General features: G+C 41.6%; 1 protein-coding gene across 2 annotated transcripts in view; it reads left to right on the top strand.

The window, feature by feature from the left end:
• The first annotated feature begins 4,139 nt into the window (after positions 1-4,139).
• si (sucrase-isomaltase) overlaps positions 4,140-25,187 on the top strand; it is a 42,961-nt gene continuing 21,913 nt past the window's right edge. The window contains exons 1-27 of one of the 2 annotated variants that reach the window (XM_028961543.1): positions 4,140-4,212; positions 5,657-5,780; positions 6,563-6,645; positions 6,742-6,862; positions 7,647-7,756; positions 7,837-7,988; positions 9,871-10,042; positions 10,671-10,770; positions 11,157-11,269; positions 11,516-11,641; positions 12,394-12,525; positions 12,660-12,776; positions 13,694-13,807; positions 13,914-13,998; positions 14,092-14,209; positions 14,887-15,058; positions 15,993-16,109; positions 16,974-17,128; positions 17,231-17,315; positions 19,327-19,383; positions 21,646-21,770; positions 22,126-22,214; positions 22,776-22,825; positions 23,051-23,218; positions 24,344-24,493; positions 24,602-24,808; positions 25,012-25,163. In XM_028961543.1, coding sequence (XP_028817376.1) covers positions 5,657-5,780; positions 6,563-6,645; positions 6,742-6,862; positions 7,647-7,756; positions 7,837-7,988; positions 9,871-10,042; positions 10,671-10,770; positions 11,157-11,269; positions 11,516-11,641; positions 12,394-12,525; positions 12,660-12,776; positions 13,694-13,807; positions 13,914-13,998; positions 14,092-14,209; positions 14,887-15,058; positions 15,993-16,109; positions 16,974-17,128; positions 17,231-17,315; positions 19,327-19,383; positions 21,646-21,770; positions 22,126-22,214; positions 22,776-22,825; positions 23,051-23,218; positions 24,344-24,493; positions 24,602-24,808; positions 25,012-25,163 — 3,194 coding nt within the window. In that variant the 5' untranslated portion in view covers positions 4,140-4,212. The remainder of the gene's footprint in view (positions 4,213-5,656; positions 5,781-6,562; positions 6,646-6,741; positions 6,863-7,646; positions 7,757-7,836; positions 7,989-9,870; positions 10,043-10,670; positions 10,771-11,156; positions 11,270-11,515; positions 11,642-12,393; positions 12,526-12,659; positions 12,777-13,693; positions 13,808-13,913; positions 13,999-14,091; positions 14,210-14,886; positions 15,059-15,992; positions 16,110-16,973; positions 17,129-17,230; positions 17,316-19,326; positions 19,384-21,645; positions 21,771-22,125; positions 22,215-22,775; positions 22,826-23,050; positions 23,219-24,343; positions 24,494-24,601; positions 24,809-25,011; positions 25,164-25,187) is intronic. The other variant, XM_028961544.1, reaches the window with a different exon arrangement.

Raw genomic sequence — 25,187 nt, forward strand, 5'->3', positions numbered from 1 at the left:
GAAGGCATCAAAACTACGAATGAACACATGTGGAGTTATGTACTTAATAAAAAGTGGAGACCTGACCTCCACAGTCACCGGACCTGAACCCAGTTGAGATGGTTTGGGGTGAGCTGGACCACAGAGTGAAGGCAAAGGGGCCAACAAGTGCTAAACACCTCTGGGAACTCCTTGAAGACTGTTGGAAAACCATTTCAGGTGACGACCTCTTGAAGCTCATCGAGAGAATGCCAAGAGTGTACAAAGCAGTAATCAGAGCAAAGGGTGGATATTTTGAAGAAACTAGAAAATAAAACATGTTTTCAGTTATTTCACCTTTTTTTGTTAAGTACATAACTCCACATGTGTTCATTCATAGTTTTGATGCCCTCAGGATGAATCTACCAATGTCACGAAAATAAAGAAAACACATTGAATGAGAAGTTGTGTCCAAACTTTTGGCCTGTACTGTAATCCTGATCAAATGATGTTGCTTTGAGGAATCACTTTTTATGTCTAATTATAAAGGTCTGATTTGAAAAAAAAATGTGTCTGTGTGTTTTTTTTTTCAGCACAGTGTACCTTTTCGTCTCAAGGTCAGTTCTTGAGACTAATGCCCTCAAGTCCCACTGTTATTCACATTGTCGCAATGACAGCATATGGGCGTCCTTATTAAACCAACAAGCATGCCAAACATCCAGCCATCTGCTGATAGGCTGCATCTTTTCCATCTATAAGGAGGAGGAGGAAGAGTAAAAAAAAATCAGCAATACACTGCTTACTGAAATGTGTTCCAAAACTTTTGTGGTGTCTGAGAAAAGTACGTATAAGGCATCATCAGGAAAGAGGTGTATATACCAGTTTCTGAGCTTGTGTTTGTGGTCTGTGCATGTGTGGAGGTTTGTGTGTTTGTTGGGTGGGGGAGTTAGTGTAGGATAATTAGCTGTCAAAGGACATTACGGCCTTCATCTGTGCTTTATAAGAACCTGTGAGGGTTTCCTTCTGGCACTAGGCTATACCCTGATTTCACCAAAAAAAACTAAAGAAAAACTGAGAGTTTCATGCTCAGTATGGCAATTATCATAGAATAGTGTTACAGATATTTATGCTAAAACTCAAGTGATATCATGCAATTAAAATGTTTGGCAATTTAGATTTCCTTTCTGAAAAATGGCAGAGACAAATAAAATAATAAGATTTTTGGAAGCTCCTCACATCCCGGTTTACCATCAGTAATACCTCTGTGGGCAAGTTTTTGTTTCGACACATATCAGTGCTGATGGTGAATCCACGTGTCTCCACTGCCTTTCTCCATCGCCACCACTTAAAAGATTTATTTCCTTGATTACAGATCAGTTACTTTCTCACAGGTGAAAAAAAAGCTGCAATAAGTAAAAAATTGTTTTATGGCTAAGTTGCATTATTTTTCCACATTTTTAGGACTGTCACTATGGATCGTGCAGGAGGAGCCAGAGGACAAACAGATGGCAGGAAATGACAGGAAACAAGAAATTATCTTTAAAATGCCAGATGAATGCGCTTCTTCCTGATTCGCTTTGTTAATTCATTTAAATACATCTCTCATTAAACCACATTTTAAAAAGAATTAATTTATTTATGAATTTATTCATGTATTTGAAATAAGCACATTTTTAAAAAAGAAAAGTGTAGCCTGTGGCTCCTCTAAAACCACGCCCCCCGCAGTACAATTTCAATTTCAAGCTCTAGGTTCTTGGTTCCGCCCCTATCTCTCCCCCTCTCCTCTTCTTCAGATTTTGACCTTCTTGACTGTTTAGCCATCTGACCAACGGCACCGGGAATGGAAATACAGCAATAGAGACGCTAGCTGTGACTTTGTCTGCTCTTGGAGCAATTAGATACCCAACCATAGATAACCATAACTGACTAAAGATTACTCAAGTTTTTTGGGCCAAGGACATTGAGACCTTCATAATGAGCAACAGTGAATTATATTTGGCTTGTGAATGGCAGCAATTTCTTATTCAGTTATCCAGTACTGGTGAATATCCCAACAGTCGATTTTTTTTCCCCAAATTGGAGACACTGGAAAAAAGGAAAATGAATCGGGTACAAATGATATCAAAGTTGTTGACGCTCATAAGGTCAGGAGTCACCAATGAGTCTTCTGTCCCTGATTGGATGTCACCATTACAGTGCACCTTCACCCACAGCCCGCTCAGCAAAAAGCCTTTATCTTCAGCTAATAAATTAATAAAAAAGCAAACATGCCACGCTATAGTTAAAATTTGTGGCCACTGAGCAGTTAATTATTAGACTTTAATATCCTCTTGATGAGGCAAACTTTCTGGTTTTAGATTGATTAGCAACTGATGTTCAGATTAATGTTTGTTACCATACTGTAGAGCAAATACCAAAGAGCTACACATGATTGGGGTTGGTGTGCAAATGTTCACAAAATGGGTTGTGGTGCTTGACACCTTACAAGGGTTTTCACTCAATTTGAACATGCTTGATTGTCCCTTCCCTCGGACGATCCATTTGCACCTTTCTCTGACCTCTGTGCCTGACCTTGTTGACCACACGTTGACAGATTGACTTTTCTTCCAATATCTAACCCAGAAAAGCTATAATTGTGCCTCTCTCATCTGCCCTTGTTGTAATTGGGACCTAAATTTCCTTTTTTTTTATGTGTTGAACCACATAAGCTGAAACCTTTAAAGCATCACAGAGCATCCATTCTCATTACAGCATTGTTTCGTACTTTTAATGCTCCTTGAAATCATTTTCAGCCCCAGGGCAGCCTCGCTTCGAGCTTCTGCACACTTGCACGCAGCATTCCAGGGCCTGGAACTGGCATAACAATTCTTTAAAATCATTCTGCACCATTCGGACTGCAATCAGCAGTTTCCTTCTCTGCCTCTGTCATGTTGCCAGTTTGGTTATATGGTGCTTGATGGCCATAGTGAACCAATTCATGATAAAACCAAACACATGCAGATATCAGATAAGCCCTTATTTTGCAACACTCATTGAGTTACTGCCCTCTTCTTTGTTCTGTCCCCACATTTTACCTGGTGTGGTGTTACATATTGCCCTGTTACAAAATCAATAGGCCATTAAGTATAAAATACAATATCCAGCCATAGTATAACTATAGGCTGTAAGATGTACAAATTTGTGTACCTCTTGATGTTGACAATACAAATACGGCTGACAGTACAAATACAGCACAGAAAAGAAAAGAATTATTACGTGGTCTGCTGCCTGTCGACAGTGATTTTTCAGCATAAATCATTTTAGATCCTGTTTCAAATAATGAAGCTTCAGATTTCACTTAAATAAATAAATAAACAAACAAACAAACAAACAAATAAATAAATATTGGGGCAGTGGTGGCCTAGCATTTAAAAAAGCTGCCCCATAATCAGAAGGTTACCGGTTCGAATCCCGATCCTCCAAGGTGCCACTGGGCAAAGCACCGTCCTGACACACTGCTGCCCGGGCACCTGTCATGGCTGCCCACTGCTCACTAAGGGTGATGGTTAAAAGCAGAGGACACATTTTTACTGTGTGCACCGTATGCTGCGCAGCATGGTTTTACAATGACAATCACTTCACTTTCACTTTTTCAGTTTTTTTTTTATAGATATTCTTTTTTTAAAGAGGCTATTTACAAAGAAAACATATTTGAGATTTTTCATTTTTTATAAGCTACATTATTCAGTTTAGCCTTGCTTTACACCATTGGCGTTATCATAATCAAAGTCATGAGATGGTCAGTAGAATGAATAAATAAAAAGCAGCCAACAAGTGTTCAACACAGTAACACTATCAGGAGTGCTGGAAAACCACCTCCATTTTCTAAATTTATGTAGTTGAAACAAGCCAAGAGTTTGAAATGCTGTCGTCACAGCAAAACTTTAAAGAGCCTTAAATAATAAATTAAGAATGGTGAGAATTGAGATCAAACCACTTTTAGTAAAGCTATTAGCGCTAAACTCCTTACGGACCAGTCTCTCTCTTTCTCTGTAGCACAGTCACACACACACACACAAACATTAACTTAACAGGTGAGTAGAGTATCACTGGAACATGCTTACGCAAGATCATTTCCTGTCGTAACATCCCCCCCTCCCTTTCCCCGCCACACAAAATGACTTCTCCAGTTTTCCCCACAGCACAAGGATTAGGGCTGGGTCCCTGGGACCAGGGATTCACAGGCGCCCTTTGATTAACACCCTCACTCTAAAGGTAAGAAAAGTGCAACTCCTCATATGCTGGTATTTATCATGGTGACACAGGCGACAATTTCACAAAGGAAGAACAGAATGAATTGAATAAACAAGATGCTACATGTCTTTGAGCAAATGATATCCAGAATAGCCAAGTCAAATGCAAATCATGCATATGCAAATGATTATATACTGCAAGCAGGAATTCATATTTGCAAGTAAAAAAAAGATAAAAATGCAGCATTATTATGATTGCATATAAAACAGAATGGAATGTGAGAAAGAAATAATTACTAAAGGCAGTTGCTAAGGCAGGTGACGTTTGGATCTTTTTAGTGTGCGGAGTATTGAGCATTTATCATTGAGGTAGTGACATGCTTCTCCATTCATTGCCACTGTCTTAATAACATGTGTGCTATTGTTGTGAGAACCGATATCTCACAATTTCAAGTGCGACTTCATAAAATCTTGTTTGACCAGAGGCAGAAAGCTAGTCACGTGGATAGGAAATAACAATAAAGTCACAGGTCCAGCTTCCATGGACTCAGCGACTGGCTAACGTGGCTTTAATAACACTCCATCTAAAAGTGGAATATATATATATATATATTTTTTTTTACAATGGTCAGAGAAGATGGGTTGAGGCTCTGAATATGCAGATATTTAAATATTTTTCTGTGGTGTGAGTATGTGATGCAGATATGATACTTAAAAAATAAAGGGAACAAAATGGTGTCATAAAACCTCAATTGTTGAATACTAACAGCATTCACAGAGATGAAGAAAGTGGCCATTATGCAATTGTGTGTGCTTTTTTTTTATCAATATATTGCCCAGTCCTTCTACCATGATTCTTTTTTATGTCTTTAACAGAGCTATAGATCATAGAAAATTGATAAGACGAACAGAAGCATAAGCATACTTTCTAGGAGATGAAATAACATGTTTCAATTTTATCTCTAGCACCAATCAGTGGTCTGTTTCATGCCTCTGCGCTTTTCTAATAATGAGCAGAACTTCCAGCAACTGAAGCAGTCAGGTCATCACATAATCACAGTTCAGTCTCTTCATGATTGACCTGTGGGGCTTTTTTAGTCTTTACATGTTATTTAGAGGAGTCTCTAGTAAGCCCTTCAGTGAAGTGTAGCTTTTATCAATGGCTTTTCTTACTTAATATCTGTGTCTTTAAGGATGTGAAGACATAAATCAAGACTGTATTCAGCCATCAAGAAGAGATTTTTGACATATTACCTGTTCATCATAATTATTATTGTTATTATAAATAGTATTAATAGTAGTTGTTATTTTCTCAGTGGTAGTATAAGTAGTAGTAAAAATATTTGTATTAATACTATTAAGCGTAAGGTAAATGGAGCAGTGATTGCATAACTTTCTGAAACTAATTTTAATACATTTGGGCCATTACTCTGCCTCCAAGTCAATGAAAATGTCTCTGTGCGTAGATGGGGAAGAGGAAGTTCTCAGGGTTGGAGGTAACTCTCATTGTCCTCTTCCTGCTGATGTCTGTGGTTGCCCTGGCACTTATTGTTGTCCTGGCAACAGGAGAGCCTGCTGTAGTAAAAGACGGTGAGTAGATTTTTCACATGCATTTCAAAACCTCTTGGGAAAACACATTCACACACACAAACACACAATAATCAGCTCCACAGCCCATATATCCTATGGACTCCCCACAACTGACTGGAATAATAAATGTCCTTCTTTGGCCCTTCATAAAACAAGGGAACAGTACCCTTTTCTCCAAAAGTTTCTACAGAAAGTTCCACTGACGTCCTCAGTCTCCCTGGTCCACCAGCCCACAGGGGAATCCTATAATCCAGCAGGGCTGTTTGCTCTGACCAAATGTCCTGCACAGAGCTGCAGCCTGAGCCCTGAAGGAGGAGGACAAAGTGGAGTCACAGACAGGGAGACGGCCACCAGAGGACAGGGAGAAGGGCAGACATGTTCGGGAAGTGAGGACGGGATGAAAATAGGGTCTGGGAGAGAGAGAGAGAGAGAGAGAGAGAGAGAGAGAGAGAGAGAGAGAGAGAGAGAGAAATAAAGTGATCCATTGTGCAGGAGTACAGCATGAGTAGCTGTTCCACTGTGGCTATTCAGGGGTCAGTGAGCTGGGGAAGCCTGGAGATAGTTGGGTCAGGGACAATGACAAGGGGTACAGGGAGCTGTCGAGGGGAGGGACAGTTGATGTCCAGTGACAGAAGGGAAGATGTGTATATTTTGACAGCTGTTCTTTTCCATCATTATTTCTCACTTTGATTTGTGTTATTATTAAATGTATATTGGTGATGTTTTAATGATCTGTTTTTCATTGAAGAAAAGGGGAAAAGAACTTTGTGGTATTTTTACAGAGGACGTTGTCGTTACCCCCCAGTGTAAGAACCTGGAACTGGGTGAGAGAGTAGACTGTTATCCAGACTCCGGTGCTTCGGAGGTAAGAATCATCAACCTCTGAAATCAGCAGGAATGTGGACAGTATATACATCTGAAATGTAGGAGATCCCATCATGCTTTGCTCTCTCCCCCATAGAGAAAATGCCTAGAGCGTGGCTGCTGCTGGGTGCCTGTTGATGAAACCAGCGTGCCCTGGTGCTTCTTCTCTGAGAATCACGGCTATGATGTGATAGAGGAAAACAAGCCAAGCAGCACAAGTAAGGGCCTGTCAGTCAACTCCAGTCCTGAGTTGTTTACTCCTGCTTTTGGAAGATGAGATGAGTGCTGAGTTTCTTCCTGCCTGGGACAGGCTCCAGCACCAAGCGTATAGTAAATACAAGCAGACCGTTCTTTTTAATTAATGCTTAATATGTGACAAGAGTATAACTGGATATTCTAAATTTGAAGGCACAAGGCATACTTTATAAAGAAGAATTTTATAAGTAATGGTGCAAGGCATAATAATTCCTAAAGCTTTCAGGTTGTTAAACCAATTCCTATTGATTATACATTTTTTGTCATTTCATAACGACATTATTTGGAATTTCATATTATATACAATATATAATAATATAATATATATTATATATACACACACACACACACACACACACACAGTGCTTTGAATATACCCAATTTTGCATGATATTTGTGACACAACAGCCCCTTTCCCCATATTAGGAAACATGTTGTAACACCTGAACATCACTGCTCTAAAGGGACAAAGCATAAACAATTTAGGGTGGGGCATTTCATAATGAGGTTGCATCTTCAGTAAAATGACTGAATCATGTTTTCTCCATTTTGAGGACACCTATTTAGGTCACCTTGCATCATTTTTTTTCCTCCATGGGAAGGCCAGTCAGTATGCAGTCTAGATGACACATTAGGACATATCTTTTGCAGTGATAGCCAATAGATGCGGCCTTGTTTATGATGTGTCTGTAATGATAGTGCTGTGAAGATAAAAGCACATTGTGTGATTTTTATTTTTGTCTACAGAATTGGAGGCAGTTCTGAAGAGAAAGCCTTCACCCTCACTCTTTGGTAATGACATAGTGGACCTCTCCTTTACTGCTGAGATGCAGACAGAGACACGTTTGCGGTTCAAGGTAGACTCAAAACATACAAAACACCCCTGATCTTGTCATGAGAAAAACAAAGATCTGATCTATTCTTTTTGTCTTTTTAGATCACAGACCTAAAAAATTCCCGGTTTGAGGTGCCCCACAAATATGTAAGCCCTCCAGCGAGCCCACCAACAGGGTCACTGCAGTATGACCTTGTCCTTCAGAGGAACCCATTTGGCATCAGAGTACACCGCGTATCATCTGGAAAAGTCTTGTGAGTCTTCCTCACATCACCGTCCATGAGCTACTTCCTCAGCTGACAAGTTCATGGAGAAATGTGACATCTGTGCCCCAGATTTTTCTTCCTTGTTGTACATTAGAATTGACACTGTTTTTCCCTCAAAGTTGTTCCTTCATTTGGTGTTTTAGTGACAGTAGTGGAGTTCTGTTCATAGAGACCTGAGGGTCGAACCATTTTACCGAAGGTCATAACACACGACCACAGCAAATTTGTTTTCATCCTCAATCATGGTCCTGTGGGGAAGGGGATGCCAGTCCCATCAGCATATGAAGGCTATAGAACCCTAGAGCACCGAGTTGGCCCTCCACGCCAGGGATTTTTAAAAAAATACTTTGCAGTGGAAAAAAAAAATCTTGGCAGTGGAATGTCATAGCGGTAGTGTGTGCATTATACGTGTACAGCAGAATAAAAAAAGGCATATTCACATCACACTACGCAACACACAACAAATATTTCAACATCTACATGGTATTTTCTTTTTCGTTGAAAAAGTTACATGTTATTTTTGCATTTGAACCGATGCAATTATCACTGCATCCCACTCATCCATTGGATGCAATCCAGAACTGGGCTTCACACGTTGCTTGTGATTTTTTTCTTGTAATTAGTCACCCCCTATGTACCCGTTCACAGCAATTCTAACAACTCAGCTGGAAGTGAGCGACATCCAACCAGACAGGCTCCTTACTCTAATTACAACACCTATCTAACTTTTCCATTCTCAGACAAGCGTGCCGAGGGCTTGCTCTCGTGCACATCGAATTTTAGGCCTCAGCGCTCGTCATGACTGAACAACAATCAACACGGCAGCTATCTGACACAGTGTCATATTACACTTGAGCCTCCAGGGTGTCGTAATGTTTTCCTAGTACCAATCTCATCGTTAAGCTTTTTTTTCCCCCTCAAGAGCGCCTGGGTTTGTTTGGTGTCAGTCGGTAGTGAATAGAGGGACAATATAATTACAGCGATGCCATTCAATCAGTATTCGGCCTGTCCAAGTGCCGCGGCACAAGTCAATTACTTCTCAAATGAGCGCCTTAATTAAAATCCTTGTCATGGAACGCACACGTAATGGCCCACTCGTTTGTCTCTTTTTTTACACTTTGAAATATGTCAGGACGTGGATTTTGTTCTCTCTCCAGTGCTTCATGGAGCAGTTAAAGCACTTGCACTGGTTAAAGTTCACTCACTATCACAGCAGGCTGAAAGCCATCCGTCAATGTCTGGGAGAGATCTTGCTTAACTTGGTTAATGACCAGATTAATGACACTCAATGTCTAAATCTTGTACTATTGCTATGAACCTTTTTTTTTTATGACGATTGATTGCATGCCATAAAATGTATAACCTTAATTTTGACCAGAATGGCTACAATAAAAAAGCTTCGATAATAGCTTTTACAGAATACCTCTATTCCTCGATGTAGCAAACTTTAAAAACGATTCGAGATTCACGGTTTAATCGTGATAAAGTATATAAAAAAATGAAAAAAACACATCATTATGACCACTGAAGCCATTTATTATAGCTGGGTAGAGGTACGGTGGAAGAATATGTATAATTCTTCAATTAAAAATGCTTAATGCCAGGCTTGTGAAACTTTACTGATATGTCTTGTTGGACTTTTTAATTTTATTTATCGTTTGCACAGTGAGTACTTTTTTGCCTTTACTTGATGGATTTTCATCAGTAGGAGTTAATATAGGATTGGTGCATGGGATAAATCTTGTCTGTCATTTTGGCATTCCATATTGCTCACTAAAAAAATAAAATGCTATGCTTTTAAATGAAATCTCTAAAAAAATGTTTATATTTTTCCTCCCCTCTCCACTCTCTTCACTATGCATGGGTGCAGGTTTGATACAACCATGGCACCGCTGGTTTTTGCCGATCAGTACCTGCAGATCTCTGCAAAGCTTCCATCGAGCAACATCTACGGGCTGGGAGAACACGTGCACCAGCGTTTCCGTCACGACACAAACTGGAGGACCTGGCCTATATTCACCAGGGATTCTTTTCCTAATGGAGTGAGTGGGAACAGACTGAATTCTCACACAGTCACTCACGCACTCATCCGCTCACTCACGTATTTGTATTAAAAAAATTCTGTTGTTTGAATTATTTAGATGCAAATAAACATTCATGTAACCAACGTATGATAAAAAACATTGACCATGTTCTTGTAGTAGAATATGTTCTCAGGGAAATTTATTTAAACCCACACAATATAATATATCCGGACATACTTTGGGTCATTTCTATCCAGTGCTAATTATGACATTATTTTCTAATATCACATTCACTAGTTTTCAATTAATTTTAACTTGGATAGTATGAAAGTTTGGCTCACCGTGGTACTTAGATGGTGGTTTGGTGATTGTGCTTGTTTTGAGGAAATTTTTTAAACAATACCGCTCAAGACAAAGGGCTGGATGGGTAGTTAACTCCTCCACTCAACCATACAGCTGATTAGCAAGCTGGCCCTTGAATTTATTCTTTCTGCACAAGACATATTTGATGTGACAATGCATTATTTTTGTTTGTTCTGCTATCAAAAGAAAAGAACATATGTTCAGTATGGAGGACGGTGACTCTAGTAGCCATTTGGGCCTGTGGTCCTTACCCCATCGTTCTCTCCCTGCCCATCTACTTCAGGGAACCCACAACCTCTATGGCCACTTTCCATACTTCACCTGCCTGGAAGACGAGAGTGGAAAGTCCTTTGGTGTCTTCCTGATGAACAGCAATGCAATGGGTAAGTGCTTGTGCCCCTAATTACCTCACGTCATGTTCCCCATCAGACAGCTCTGCTGCCGAGGCGATAATAAAAACCCCGTTTGCCCACTGATAGTGGCCGCTGACCTGATATCGACCCCCTGCGTGGCCCAGTCACACGCGTGGCTGATTATTCTTGACAAATGTTGCGCTTGCTCTAAACGAGTGATGACATTTAAGTGGTGGTGCGCTTCTGAGCTTGGTCTTTTACCAGCATGCTCACTGCCAATGGGGGGAATGGGAATATTTCTTGGGGGATGGGATGAGGCGTAATACCCTTTGATGTGGTTGAATGTGGTGTTCACGTAAAACGGTGTAAACAGGGTGAGGGGAATTCACTGCGGCTGTTAAACTGTTTATCCCCAGAGGTGACCATCCAGCCAGCTCCTGCAGTCACCTTCCGAACCATTGGTGGTGTTCTGGACTTCTACATCCTGCTTGGAGATACGCCGGAGGCCGTTGTCCAAGAGTTCACAGAGGTTTGATGAGTGCAAAAAAAGGGCCCTCACTGAAAAAGCTTAATTTATACCACAGGGCTTCAGTATATTTTGTGTTTGATACAATGAGCTGCTATGCAATAATTCCAGCATATACATTGGACCAGTGAAAATGAAATATTTAAATACTTAGCATAAAGAATTCCAAGTCAATAGGTGAAACAGAGCATTGAAGCAGCAACAAAGCAGCACCCAAATCTCGCTGACATCTGGCATGTGTTTCTCCAGCTGGTTGGCAGACCAGTTATTCCACCCTACTGGTCTCTGGGATTCCAGCTCTCCCGCTGGGACTATGGGAGCCTAGACGAGGTGAAGAGGACAGTGGAGAGGAATCGCAACATCGACTTGCCCTATGTATGTTCTCCAAAAAAGCCCCATAAGGCCTTTTTTTTGACATAGCGTGAAACTCATTTACACTGTAAGCTAAAAACATTTTAAGAATTCCAGTGTTCACCTTTGAGGGCGTCTCTGAATACAGGATGTCCTTTCAGGGCATGGAGCATAAGAAACTGTGGAATTTCTCTGATCAACCAAACAAATCAATAAAGCCATTGTAATCAAACTAGACCAACAGGGTTCACAGAGAGCATCTAGGTTTGCACTTACTGGAAGTTCATGTTAATTATCAGTAGATATTGATTGGCCACAGTTTCTCTGTTTTGATATATGAGCAAGAAAATAAGACAGAGTATGCATTTTTTCTGCAGCATGATATACATTTTTGCCTTACGTTGCACTAAGAGCGAGCTTATGTTCCTAAGAAACCGCCGGATGCACTTAATTTTGTTCAGAACAAAGGAGACAGGCATTAGCACACTCCGCTAAATATGTCTCCCACTGATTAGCATTAGCAAGTAACTGGCAAGAGCACATCACCATCTGGCTAATGTGTTCTGGAGAGCTGCTGCCAGCAAATAAAAGCACAGATCTAAAACAGAATGTACTAAGATCCTGTAAGTCTTTGAAAAAAAGAAAAAAATTATAAAATTTGGCTGTCACATCAGTAGCACTCGCATCAAGGTTAAGGCCTTCACCAGATGCTCAGAGGTTTACGTTGGAGCTGATATGTTAAAGTAAAGTGGCTCTTCGTCATCTTTTTTTTTTAGGATATCCAGTACACCGACATTGACTACATGGAGGAGAAAAAGGACTTCACCTATGACGCCGCCAATTTCACGGATCTACCCCAGTTTGCTGAGTACATGCATGCACATGGACAGAAGTACATTCTGATACTTGTGAGTCTTTGGAAACATTTGTTCCATGGCAGAAGATCAGCCGATTCAAAACGTTTTTCAAATGTTGACCAGTTTGAGCATGAATCCGTGCAACAGTATGATAACTGAGAGCTGCACTTGCGTTTTGGCTTTAGGACCCTGCCATTTCCACCAAACCCAGGCTGAATGGCCCGTACCTTTCTTATGAAAGAGGCACTCAGACAAAATCCTGGGTCACTGAGTCAGATGGAGAAACTCCTCTTGTTGGCGAGGTAAATATGGGTGCACTTTGTGTTTTAGAATCTTCTTTATTTTGCTAGGTAAGTTCTAGGCAGCGATAAGCCTGGTTCAGCATGAGTGTGCAGTTCAGTATCACTGTTCTGTTCTGTGGTCTTGAACTTATCAATTGCCCACGCCATGTCATAAAAAAAAACATATGGTTACAGCCTTTATGAGTGGACTTGGACCAGAGTAAATGGGACTTTTATTGATTTATTGTAGGCAAGCAAGCTGATTGATTTCACATTAGCAGTGAAATCTCATAATAGATGATTTTAATCCCTGCAACAATATACTGATACCGTACACGATTTAAAACAGTTAGGTTTAGTTGAACTAAATTTTTCATAAACACATGAATGTTTTAGGGTGAATGAGCTTGACATTTGTGATGCCTGAAATCCATGATGTCTAGTGCCAATAAAATTATGAATGCATGGGGTAGCCAGGTGCTGCCAGTTACATACACGCAAGGGTTCTAATCACCCCCGACTGGTTCTTGTTTAGCATGGGGGATAATAAACCTTTATATGTTTTTTTTTTTATCCCTCGTCCTGCATTGTTATGCACGTTTCTGTCGGCCATCGCGCCGCTTTTGTGTCATTTATTAAAACCCAAGTTTTCATTTCAAGCGTTTGCGCCTCTCCCTTCTCTTCCTGACATGGCATGACACCAGCTAACGTTCCTTTTGCATTATCTGAATATCTCATGAATAATTTCTTCATTTACATTTTAATTTTGAGCAAGTGATTAAACGATTAAACGACTCATATTCAGTGGCCTACAGCCTACCTACCCATTTAACAGGGCAACCTAGTATATAACCATAAGTACCAAAGAGGAAGCAGTGGAGTCCTTTTTTATATTGCAATGTAGTGTTCATAAAATTCATTGTGTCTTCCCTTTCCAGGTTTGGCCTGGTGAGACTGTGTTTCCCGACTACACAAACCCATCCTGCGTTCAGTGGTGGATTAACGAGATCGAGGTCTTCCACCAAGAAGTGAACCATGATGCCATTTGGATTGTAAGCTACAAAAACTCACTTAGAGCTCAATCCTATACTGCTGCTCCTCTACTCAGGAATGGACATTTATGGACAAAATAACTCTTGATTGCCTCTTGACTACCAGGACATGAATGAAGTGTCCAGCTTCATAAAAGGATCAAGCAAAGGATGTGCCGCCAACAACCTAAATTACCCACCTTTCACTCCAAGTAAGCCCAACATGTCACAGCACATTACAGTACAGTTCTTTACACCTTAAAACTGTAACTCGATTTTTTCTCCAATGCCCTTCATGTTGCCAGACATCTTGGACAGGCAGATGTACAGTAAGACACTGTGTATGGATGCCAAGCAAACCTGGGGAAACCATTATGATGTCCACAGTCTCTACGGCTACTCCATGACCCTGGCAACAGAAGAGTATGTGAGCCAAAACTGCAACACACTGATGCAATAACTTTTCCCAGATAGCAAACTGGATTCCGATAAATGGGTCCATGCCGGCACCGAATTGTACAGTAGAATTGGTCCAGAATGGAAAATGAGATCTGGGCTGGATCCAATATGCATCTGTACATGAATCAACTCATGACAGATGAAGATTTAATTTTGGATCCGGGATGCACATTCAGTCTGCTACCTGTCTTGAAAAAAACACACAGCAGAAGCAAAAAAAAAAAAGGATGTTATTAGCTTTGTAGAATTAAAAAAAAAAATCATTATAAAAATTATAATGAGAAAAACACTTTTATTTAACATTTGGTAATACAGTCTTTCTGTTGTTATTATTTCAAATTCTATTGTTTTCCATTACATTATAATCATGGTTATTACGCGAAAAAAAATGTATCCAAAGAGCTTAATCTGCAATTATTCTTGTTTCATTATATTATGTTTTTTTTGCATTTCTACACAGCGCTTTTGCAGTAGCGGTGACTGATTGCTCGTGACATGGAGACTAATTCAGTGCTCATTTTGTGTTGCAGCAGGAAGCTTGTTTTACTCATTTTGTAATTTCTCCTTCATCAATCACATTTTACCCTATTCCCTTCCCTCACAATCTGTTTTGTTTTTTTCCCCTCTCTCTTCCTCTGAAGGGCAGTAAGAAAAGTGTTTGGCGCCAACCGCTCCTTAATCCTCACTCGCTCCTCGTTCCCTGGAGTTGGCAAGTTCTCAGGCCACTGGCTTGGAGACAACGCTGCCACCTGGAATGACATGCGCTGGGCAATTCCGGGAATGCTGGAGTTCAACCTGTTTGGCATCCCTTATGTAAGTTTCCGCTGCTGAAAATTAACTAGGCTTAGTTATTTCTTTCATTTAAAAACGAGTGATCTACACTGTGCACACTGTGAGTTCTGTGGAGTGCCTGCCCAGTAGCCTCTGTTTTTCTGGGCCAGTCGCTAATACTCCCACCGCTGGGTGAAAGGGAATTTGGATCGATTGCTTGCCATTGACCTGGCTGTTAAGTGCCTCACTTTAAACAAAAAAGTATGCTAACAAACTGCTCCTCCAGGGACGCCAATTGACTGTGTCAGCATCTGTAATACCCCGTCTACAGCCCTGAAGTGATAACACAGGGGACGGACCAGAAACAGCAATCAAAAATATTCATAAATATATCTACTATATCAAACCAATGGACTGTCCACCCTTCCATTTTCTAAAAACCTGTCCAATGTTAAATAAGTAATTCACCAAATGGATTAATTGAGTTGAACTAACCGCTACAGTCAAGCATTACTCCTATTATTATAGAGTCTTATATTACAATTCTTCGAAAACTTGCTTAAAAAATGCCCAGTGGTGGCCTAGCGGTTAAGTAAGCGACCCCGTAATCAGAAGGTTGCCGGTTCGAATCCCGATCCGCCAAGGTGCCACTGAGGTGGCACAGAGCAAAGCACCGTCCCCACACACTGCTCCCCGGGCGCCTGTCATGGCTGCCCACTGCTCACTCAGGGTGATGGGTTAAATGCAGATGATAAATTTCACTGTGTGCACCATGTGCTGTGCTGCTGTGTATCATGTGACAATCACTTCACTTTACTTAAAATGTGTGGCTGTTGAACATGGCAAGAGCAACCTCTTAACCCAGATTGTTCAACTAATTGAATAACACTACACTAGAATATTTGGACTGTGGAAAAGACATTTCTTTCCACTTTCTGCCTATCAGACGCAAGCTTATTTTTGTGCTTTTGGACAGATCGGGGCAGACATCTGTGGCTTTTTTGATGACACAACGGAAGAACTGTGCAGGAGATGGATGCAGGTTGGCGCATTTTACCCGTTCAGCCGAAATCATAACGCCCAGGGATACATGGTGAGCTCCACTCTCAAATGTTATTCTTCAATGATTTATCTCCTGCCATTACTGATGCATTAGTGAGTGGTGCTAATCAGCCGACCTCAATATGCTTTCCCAGCACAGAGACAGGAAATGATGATGAATAGTAAATGATATTCTTGGCTAAATTAGACAAATAAGACTTGACCTTTACTTGGTTTGCAGTAATAACACCCCTGTGTAACACATAATCACCCAGCAGGAAGATCAATGCCCCTTTAGAGATAGAGCTTATAAAGATCTTAATTTTATACGGGAAATTATTTAATTTTGTAAAATATTTTTGGGAACATTTGATCATTTTTTTTGCATTCGTTTAGGTGCATTTTGTCATTCTGGCTTATTTGATTTCCATTTGTTCCCCAAATAAGTCTACATGTAGCACATTGCAAAACTAAGTAATATTGGATGGGATAAATTACATCATTACAAGATAAAAAAAATTACAGTGTACACAAATTATTTCAGGTGCCTAGGTGGTACTGATGCAATGATACAAGCATCTAAAGATGTTAACAAGCCAACCTTTTTATCTGAAATCTCATTAAATTCAAGCTAATGTCACTCCTAGGCCAGATATTGACCCGGAGGTAAACAAAATGCCACAAAATGGTTCTGTTCTGAGGCACTCTGACATAGATTATTGGAAAAGGTGGAGACAGAGACATGTGGTGGCATCAAATGAGTAGGAAGACACGGAACAGATGGTACATGGTGATCAATAAGTGCCTGTAAACAGACTTCATGGCAGGTGATTTATGAAGCACACGGTTTTCCATACTTTCCTGCCATACTCTTTTGACAGCGTTCAATGTCTTCAACTCGCATCTGTTTCTGTAGCCACAGGACCCAGCCTACTTTGGCGCCGACTCTGTCTTGGTGAGGAGCTCAAAGCACTACCTGAACATTCGCTACACTCTGCTGCCCTACCTCTACACACTCTTCTACAAAGCCCACGCCCATGGCGACACGGTTGTGCGGCCCGTGATGCACGAGTAAGTGACTCGCCGCACTCAGAATCAGTCAGGAATGTGTTGGCTTGCGACCTCAGTGATGTACGATGCTTAATCACGTCTGTCCCGTTTCCCATCGCCTAGATTCTATTCTGATCCAAACACCTGGGATGTGGATCGCCAGTTCCTCTGGGGCCCGTACCTCCTCATCACCCCCGTGCTGGACCCTGTGAGTGCAGCAAAACATTAACGCGCGCGTTAACAAGTTCCCACCGTCCTCCTTACATCAGCACCGTCTCCTGTGACAAAAACAAACAAAGGATTCAGACCACGTGTCGCGCAGATAACCTGCCAGCCAATCAGCTTGTTGCGAACAATCTTCTCTTTCCTGTGGGTCTGCGGTGACCTCCGCTGGGATGAGCAAGTTACAGGGATTTATTTTTTTTTTCTCTTCCTTTCTTTTCTCCCTGCCTCCCTGCTTTCTTCCCTCTTTAATGAGAGCGCCGACCTCATTATGAAGAAATTAAAATTGAAGCTAGATTGCGGTCATGTTAAAGTGGGTGATTAATTGCCAATTTAGCAATGCCCCTCGCATGTTACGGAGAGCAAAAAAAAGAAAAGAAAAGAAAGTTGAAATAGATCAAACAGATTTAAACTGCCGCTCCCTACTCATTCGGCGTCCTGCTCTGGAAAGTTCCACACGTCTGCAATGGGGGCGCGACATTGTAAGAAAACATGTTTAACCATTCTCCTTCAGTGGAGCGGTGACACGCATCTCGCCTCCAATCTTCTAATTGTTTAACGCTGACACTTATTCACATCGGCTTCTTTGTAGTCGCCGAATCTGAAAACCAAATATGTCGAAAGAGAGGTCTGTTTTAAAAAAAAAAGCTTTTAATGCCTTCCAGCTGCTAGTTTCCACACTTCTGAGCTTGCCGTCCAGACCTTGATGTGTTCTGTATGGATCCCGACAAGGGAAATATCCTCTGTCCTCCTCTAACTCCTTCTCTCCCCATCTTCTTCCCCTTCATCTTGCCTTCTTTTGTTTTTAACATTTTTTTTTTTCCGCTTTTGGAACCCTTTAGCTCATCAGCAGGCTCTTAATTACGCTGCCATGCAGGCCCCGGGAGAGCATCAAAGCCAGCGAAAGCCCTGCTGTCAGGGTGGACGGATCAGGCTCTCCCTCCGTCTCCCTGTACTCCTCTCTTTATCTCTCTGACTCTGTCTTCTGTGTCTGTCATCTCTGCCACTCTGCTACAGTCTCATTAAATGATCAAGGGACTACCTCCGCTTCAGTCACCCAGCAGCAGGTCACATCATAGCCTGAGGCTCGCCACGCCTCAGGATCGCAAAGGCTCAGAACGTTCCGGCAGGAAGCACCAAGTCCGTAAATGTGTTGCAGTGAAGCGAGGGAGAAAAGCGTGGCACATGTTGGTATTATGAGTGTTCCTGCCTTTTCCTTAAAAGCCTGGTGCAGATTTGTTGTTCCACTTGCTTCTATTAGCCCAATACCTAAAAAAACAAAACAAAAAAAAAAGAAAGAATTGAGCAGTTATATTTTCTCAATAAAAGAGAAAATCCATGAAGTCACTTAGTGCGTTCTGAGTGTTTGTTTTTTTAATGTGTTCCTCAAGATTACAATAATTACAACAGAATTTAGAAACATGTCTGTGGTGTATGTCAGAGATTACACTATTCTTTATGATGGCCAGATATACTCACCCCTCACACATGTAACTACATAGTGTATTATTCATATGCACACACATCTGCCACACAAACACACACACATGCATGCAACATGTCCACACATGCAAATGCGCATTGACGTGTGCATGCCTGCATGTGTACACACATTCAATTGCACACAGACACATGCATCACACACATGTGCACATGTGCACATGTACACACACACACACACGTGACAAACATTGAGAAAAAAGCTAAAAAAAAAATAAAAAAAAATGAGAAAGATAGCCAGAGTGGGCTCATGTTAGGAGGGCACTACATCCGACTCCCCCTCCCCCCTTCTCCTCATCTATTTCCCCCTCACTGTCTGATCCCCTCTTCTCTGTTTTAATGAGTGGCGCTGGAACCTCAAAGGTCACTGCCTGATTATTGATTATTACAGTCTGGTGATTGCTGAAAGATAAAAATATCATCATATGCTGTTTTTTTATAGCCTTGTCCCAGTTGGCTGGCACAGCACTGATCCGTGTTTGGCTTTTTTTGTCCAGGGTGCCGTCCAAGTGAAGGCCTACGTGCCGGACGCGGTGTGGTACAACTACGAGACGGTAAATCCACCCTCTCATCCGTGGCTGCTCTTTAGTCAACTCCAGGGCTCATTTAGGTTATTCATGCTGATACGGCCTGTATGACTGCATGCCTTTTGATTAATAATGCATTAGAATGATTTAGACACTAGAGGAAAAAAAAAAAACATCATTCCGCCATTGGATGGGATTGAGTGCCGCTTGATTTACTGCAGAAAATGTGCACTGGTATGGAATGCTTACAGTAACAACGAGCTTAGTGGGAATTTAAAATGAGGATCATTGGTGTGAAGCTAATTTAGCATTCAGCAGGATATGAAAAGCTGTTTCAGATGTCTCCAAGTGTGTAAAGTGACAAAAATTACACTGGCAAGCGTCTTTATATAACTTTTCCATAAATTGCAGGGCAGATTTTAAAATGTCTGTCTGACTGGACTAAGCTTGTAACACCTGCAAAATTGCAAAAAACAATAATGCAGCTACTGAAAGTTCAACATGAACACAACTGTTAACGAAAAGACTCAGACCACTGATATAAAAAAAGAGAGAGACAGAAATACACGTAAGACTGTTTCATTTGCACTCATCTTGATAAGTAGTATAACTGTCACGGTTCAGGACCTGGGGCGGAAGTGCGGCAGCGTGGGAGGACTTTAACTTGCACTAGCGCTACAGGTCGCGGGGAATCGGTCAATCGGAAGTGGTTGGTACCAGAATAACATGGGCTTTCAGAGGCTGGGGCATGAGGGTCATCAAGGGGTTGTGATGTCATCGGGGTCAGACAAGAACAGACAAGGGTGGTCCAGAAGAGTAATCCAAAATCAGGCAGTCTGGCTTGGTCAGAACAAAGAACGAATTACAGAAAAAGTGAAACAAGTTCAACGAATGGGTTTGCCACATCCATTGGGCCCTTTCCTCTTCCTCTACTGGGTTGGGGAATCCTCGGGTGGTCTCCTGGGGGCTTGGTGGAGTGCAGGTGGCCGTGACAATAACGGTAGGATGCTCTTTACCTTTCATTAGGTAAACTTGGCAGGATGGTGTGAGAGGAAACTTTTCGCACTCTGATGCAAACTCCTACTTAAAGCTGACAGAAGAGCGCATGTGACATGTGAGGGCTGTTTCTGTAAGGGTGGTCATCACTGTCGCCTTTGTTGCTTTCGATGCGCATCGACTGCCATTGCGTGGGTTGGGGGGAAGTAGCCTTGAGGGTAACACACTCGCCTATGAACCAGAGGACCCAGGTTCAAATCCCACTTACTACCATCATGTCCCTGAGCAAGACAATTAACCCTAAGTGTCTCCAGGGGGGACTGTCCCTGTAACTACTGATTGTAAGTCGCTCTGGATAAGGGCGTCTGATAGATGCTGTAAATGTTTCCGTTTCTGCCCTGGTCTTTTGTTGGGTTGCTGCTGAATACCACGCCCCGCAAGGATGTTTAAGTTAAGAGGGCATTAGCATGAGCGTTGGACTCTTGGCTGACTTCGTAGACACTTTGGTCCCCCTTAATGCAAGTGAGGTTCTATAGATGTGATATCTGATAAGATGTGTCAACTCTCCCATGGCCTTTGTGCACTGATGTGTGTCTGGCTGAGTGTGTGTGAGATTTCCACAGCCTGTCAATTAAGGCCCAGAAAGTATCCCTGTGAAGAGAGCCGTCTGTGTTTATCGGCTAGCTAGACAATAAGCAGCTGATAAGATCTGAAATTGCTCATGGACGACTCAGTGACTCCGAGCTCCCTTTTAACCTCTGAATTGACTCAAACAGACAAAGTGAGTGAAAATCATGAGTGACTGAGGAGGGGGGGAAGAAGGAAGTCAGTACGAAAGACAGTGAAACAAACACATTATTTAGACAGTTTTCTTACGTTGGGTTGTGAGCTTGTTGCTAGCATATTTTGCTAAGGGATAATACTTGTTTTGTCAGTAGAGTTTTCCAGGTTCTGATATTTGGTGTAATAATTTACAACATTTATCAGAGGCCCTTATCCAGAGCAACTTACAATCAGTAGTTACAGGGACAGTCCCCCCCTGGAGCAAGTGTCTTGCTCAGGGACACAATGGTAGTAAGTGGGGTTTGAACCTGGATGTTCTGGTTCACAGGCGAGTGTCTTAGGGCTACTACCACCCTAATCTTTTTAATTTATAGCAAAACAGAATTATAAAAAGTATTTTAAAACTATGCATGGTAACTAAGTAGGGACTGGATGATAAAGAAAACAGATACTTTTTTTGTCCCCAGGATGTGTCTCACATGCTTCCTTTTCCTCTTCCCTTTCAAACAGGAAGAGAAAGTCACTGCGAGAAAGCAGTTTGTTGATATGAACCTGCCAGAGGATAAGCTTGGTTTACACATCAGAGGTGGAGCTGTTCTCCCAACTCAGAGGCCTAATGTCACCACAACCTACAGGTAAACCAGCCCTTTCCATCGCACAACACACACAGGCCTGGGTGTATCAGAAATGGGATCGAATGGTGCACTTGTGAAATGGTCCACAATCACTCCATAAAAAAAGGCATCAGTCATATCTAAATGTCAATATGAATAACTCAAAAAGAGACACAGATTCACTCGCATATTGTGCCAAACATATTTCAAATTTACCCTGAAATGCTGTTATGGCGAAACAGTTCTAACACTAAGAAAAAAAAAAAAAAAAAACTTCAAAGCGTCTCTTTTCCCTTCAATGTAACCCATATTTTGTTCAGGCAGAAAGTGTGATGAAAGGATGTGAGAGTGTTTTCGTGTGTATGTGTTCCCTCAGTCGTCGCTCTCCCATGGGCCTGATCATCGCACTGGATGACAACAACAGTGCGTCGGGCGAGTTATTCTGGGACGATGGAGATTCTCGAGGTATTTCACTGTTTAACATTAATTACAAAGTCTCTTTAAACTTCAGCGCTTGCTTTTGTGTGGATGCACGAGCGACTGAGAGATTGAGCGAGTGAACTAGTGGCCATGATCTCGGTCATGATCAGTAAGTGTTGCCTTCAGAATGGAAATAGGGTCCTTCCCTTAGTCCCGCACCATTCTCTTTAATCTGTTGATATTCTTACATCCAACCATTCCACAGAAGCAGAAATTCAAGTAGAAATACACATGTCTGGTACAAGCAACATTTTAAGGATGAATTTTCGTTACATTTCCCTTCTCTCTGTAATTTATAAATTATTTTGCTTTGTACACTGTGTAGTGAAGCATTAAATTCGCTATATTTTGCATTTCAGAATGTGTGTCTATAAAAGCAGGATTTGTGCACACGTACATCCTGTTGATGTATGTTATAATTACGCTATATAGCAATGCTAATAAATATCCATTTGCTAAGAGAAAAAAGATCTTTTTGTAAAGGCTTTTTGTAATCAGATGGTTCTCTCTCATTCTCTTTGTGTTTTCCAATTTTCCTTCTTCTAGACACCGTGTCCTCTGGTGCCCACATTCATTACCAGTTCACAGTGATTAATGTACGTATGTCCGCTGCCATTTTGATTAATATTTTAGGCTCCAGCACTCATTTATCTATGATGTGCATGGGATGAACACTTGGCTCTTTGACACTGTGCAGTTTCTTAGAATTCATAGGCCACAGATGTTTGATATTTCGTTTCAAAGCAGGCCTTGTGTTGTCACTAAAAACCTGTCATGGCACCCGTAGCATTTTAAAACATGGCTGTCTCTTTCGTCACCAGGGCACACTGACCATGCAGGTTTTGACAAATGGCTACACAGACCCGAATAACATTGAGTTTGAGGACATCACCATCCTTGGAGTAACCAAACGACCCAATGAAGTAACGGTGACACACAACTCCATAACAACGCCTGCGGCTGATTTTCAGTATGATGAGGGGAAAATGGTAAATGTCTTCATACATACAATTAACAGTGGGCTACAAAAAAAGTCATGGGGAGGTCCTCAAGTATGATCTGGTACAGAGATCGATGTGTCATTATTGATATATTCCTGTTTAGGACAGAAGTTCTATGCAGTGTTTATTCCTATTATTTTTTTTTTGTAGCGTTTGTAACGTTTGTCTCCTTGCAGTTTCATTAAAATGCATCATTCAGTTATTACAAAACATGGCATAAAGACAAAATATTTAAAAAGAGGGATTTAAAAAAATTGCTCCACATAATTTGCCTTCATCACATTAAATGGAATTTAGCAAGGGACCTAACTGGACAATTTACAACTGGATAATAATGGGTAATTCAACTTTTTCCCCAATTATAATTACAAGAAGTATTTTACTTGTTTTTTGATCATAGACCAATAATAGTGTCAGATTCACATGCCCAGTGTTAGATTCATGCATGTGTTGGAGTTCTTCACATGACATGAGAATAACAATAGACTGCCACAGCCAAGTAATATTTGTGTCAATCACTACATGGATAGGCGCCTCCTTTTAATTTTACGTGGATGAGCCCCCATTTCCTTATCCCTGCCCCGATTATTGTCATTTTATAGCCAACATTGTTCCATTGGTAAAATGAGCGTGAAATATATGCTTTTATCCGTGTTGTACATCAAATATGACTTTTACATTAAGCTGTGCCCTTGCTGTCACGTCATAAAAACAATACCACAAAGCAGTCAATGACTAAATGCCCTTGGCTCAGTACAGCTACAGAACAGCAGCAACCAAGAGCTCAACAAATGAATGGGCCTGTTTTTTTTTTGGTTTTTTTTAGGCCTGTGGTAAAAACACACAAACACATACATACACTGAAGCACAGACGAGGGCTATCCCTCCGTGTTTGCTGGTCAGGACAGGCTATCTTTCCCTTCAATGCGTATGATGGACTGTTTGTGTCAGCTGCCTCGCGGCTCTCAAGGTCTCTGTAGGATGATGGTTGCGCTGAGCCACCCACATCACATTAGTGCCCCCCCACCTCCCCCCTGAGAATTTATGGAAATAAAAAATCTGTGAGGAACGTGGGTGTCCATTTCTCTCTATATAATATATCTGTATGGCAAGGTGCTTCGAATCACTGGCCTGGCACTGGCGCTGGGTCAGAGTTACACGGTGAAGTGGGACAGCGTGAACCCGGAGTTCGAGCGCTTTGACTGCTACCCTGGAGAGAGCAGTGATGAGACAAAGTGTCTTAGCAGGGGCTGTATCTGGCAGGTGAGTGTTTCTATGAGCATGTGTGTCCTCCACATCTTCTCAGTTGACCAAAGTAGTCATTATTTTATGTTCATGGACCAATTATGTTCTCCTTGTTCCTGTCTCAAGCCATCTACCATACCCTCCGTTCCCTGGTGCTTCTTCCCTGAAGACTACGGCTACACTGTTGTCACCAATGGCACGGAAAACTCAACTCAATGGACTTTTGACATACAGCGCAACAACGTGTACCAAAGAATGTGGGAGGAGTCACCCAACATTGATAAGCTCCGTGTGTCCATCACATATCTTTCTGGGCATGCACTGAGGTTTAAGGTAGGATGTCCAAAGTGCAACGGCTAATTACTTTCAGTAACAATGAACGCAGCCAGGCATTGATTTTGACATTTGACTTGACAGTAATTCTTGAAAATCATCTGGCCATGCCGTTTCCGGTTCACAGCTAACACACGGCTGCATGTGACATGAGTCACCGCTAGAAATTTCACTGAAACTGATGTCTCTGCCCTTTTACCAAGATCTATGACCCAGCTAACAAGCGCTACGAGGTCCCAGTGCCTCTCAATCTCCCTTCACCAGAGACGGATGAGGCAAAAAGGCTGTATGAGGTGCGGGTCAACCAGCAGCCCTTCGGAATCAGGGTGGTGAGGAAGAGCACAGGAACTGTCATGTAAGCGTGCAAGAGCGTACAAGA

This window comes from Denticeps clupeoides, chromosome 19 (assembly GCF_900700375.1).
Source record: "Denticeps clupeoides chromosome 19, fDenClu1.1, whole genome shotgun sequence".
Lineage (NCBI taxonomy): Eukaryota > Metazoa > Chordata > Actinopteri > Clupeiformes > Denticipitidae > Denticeps > Denticeps clupeoides.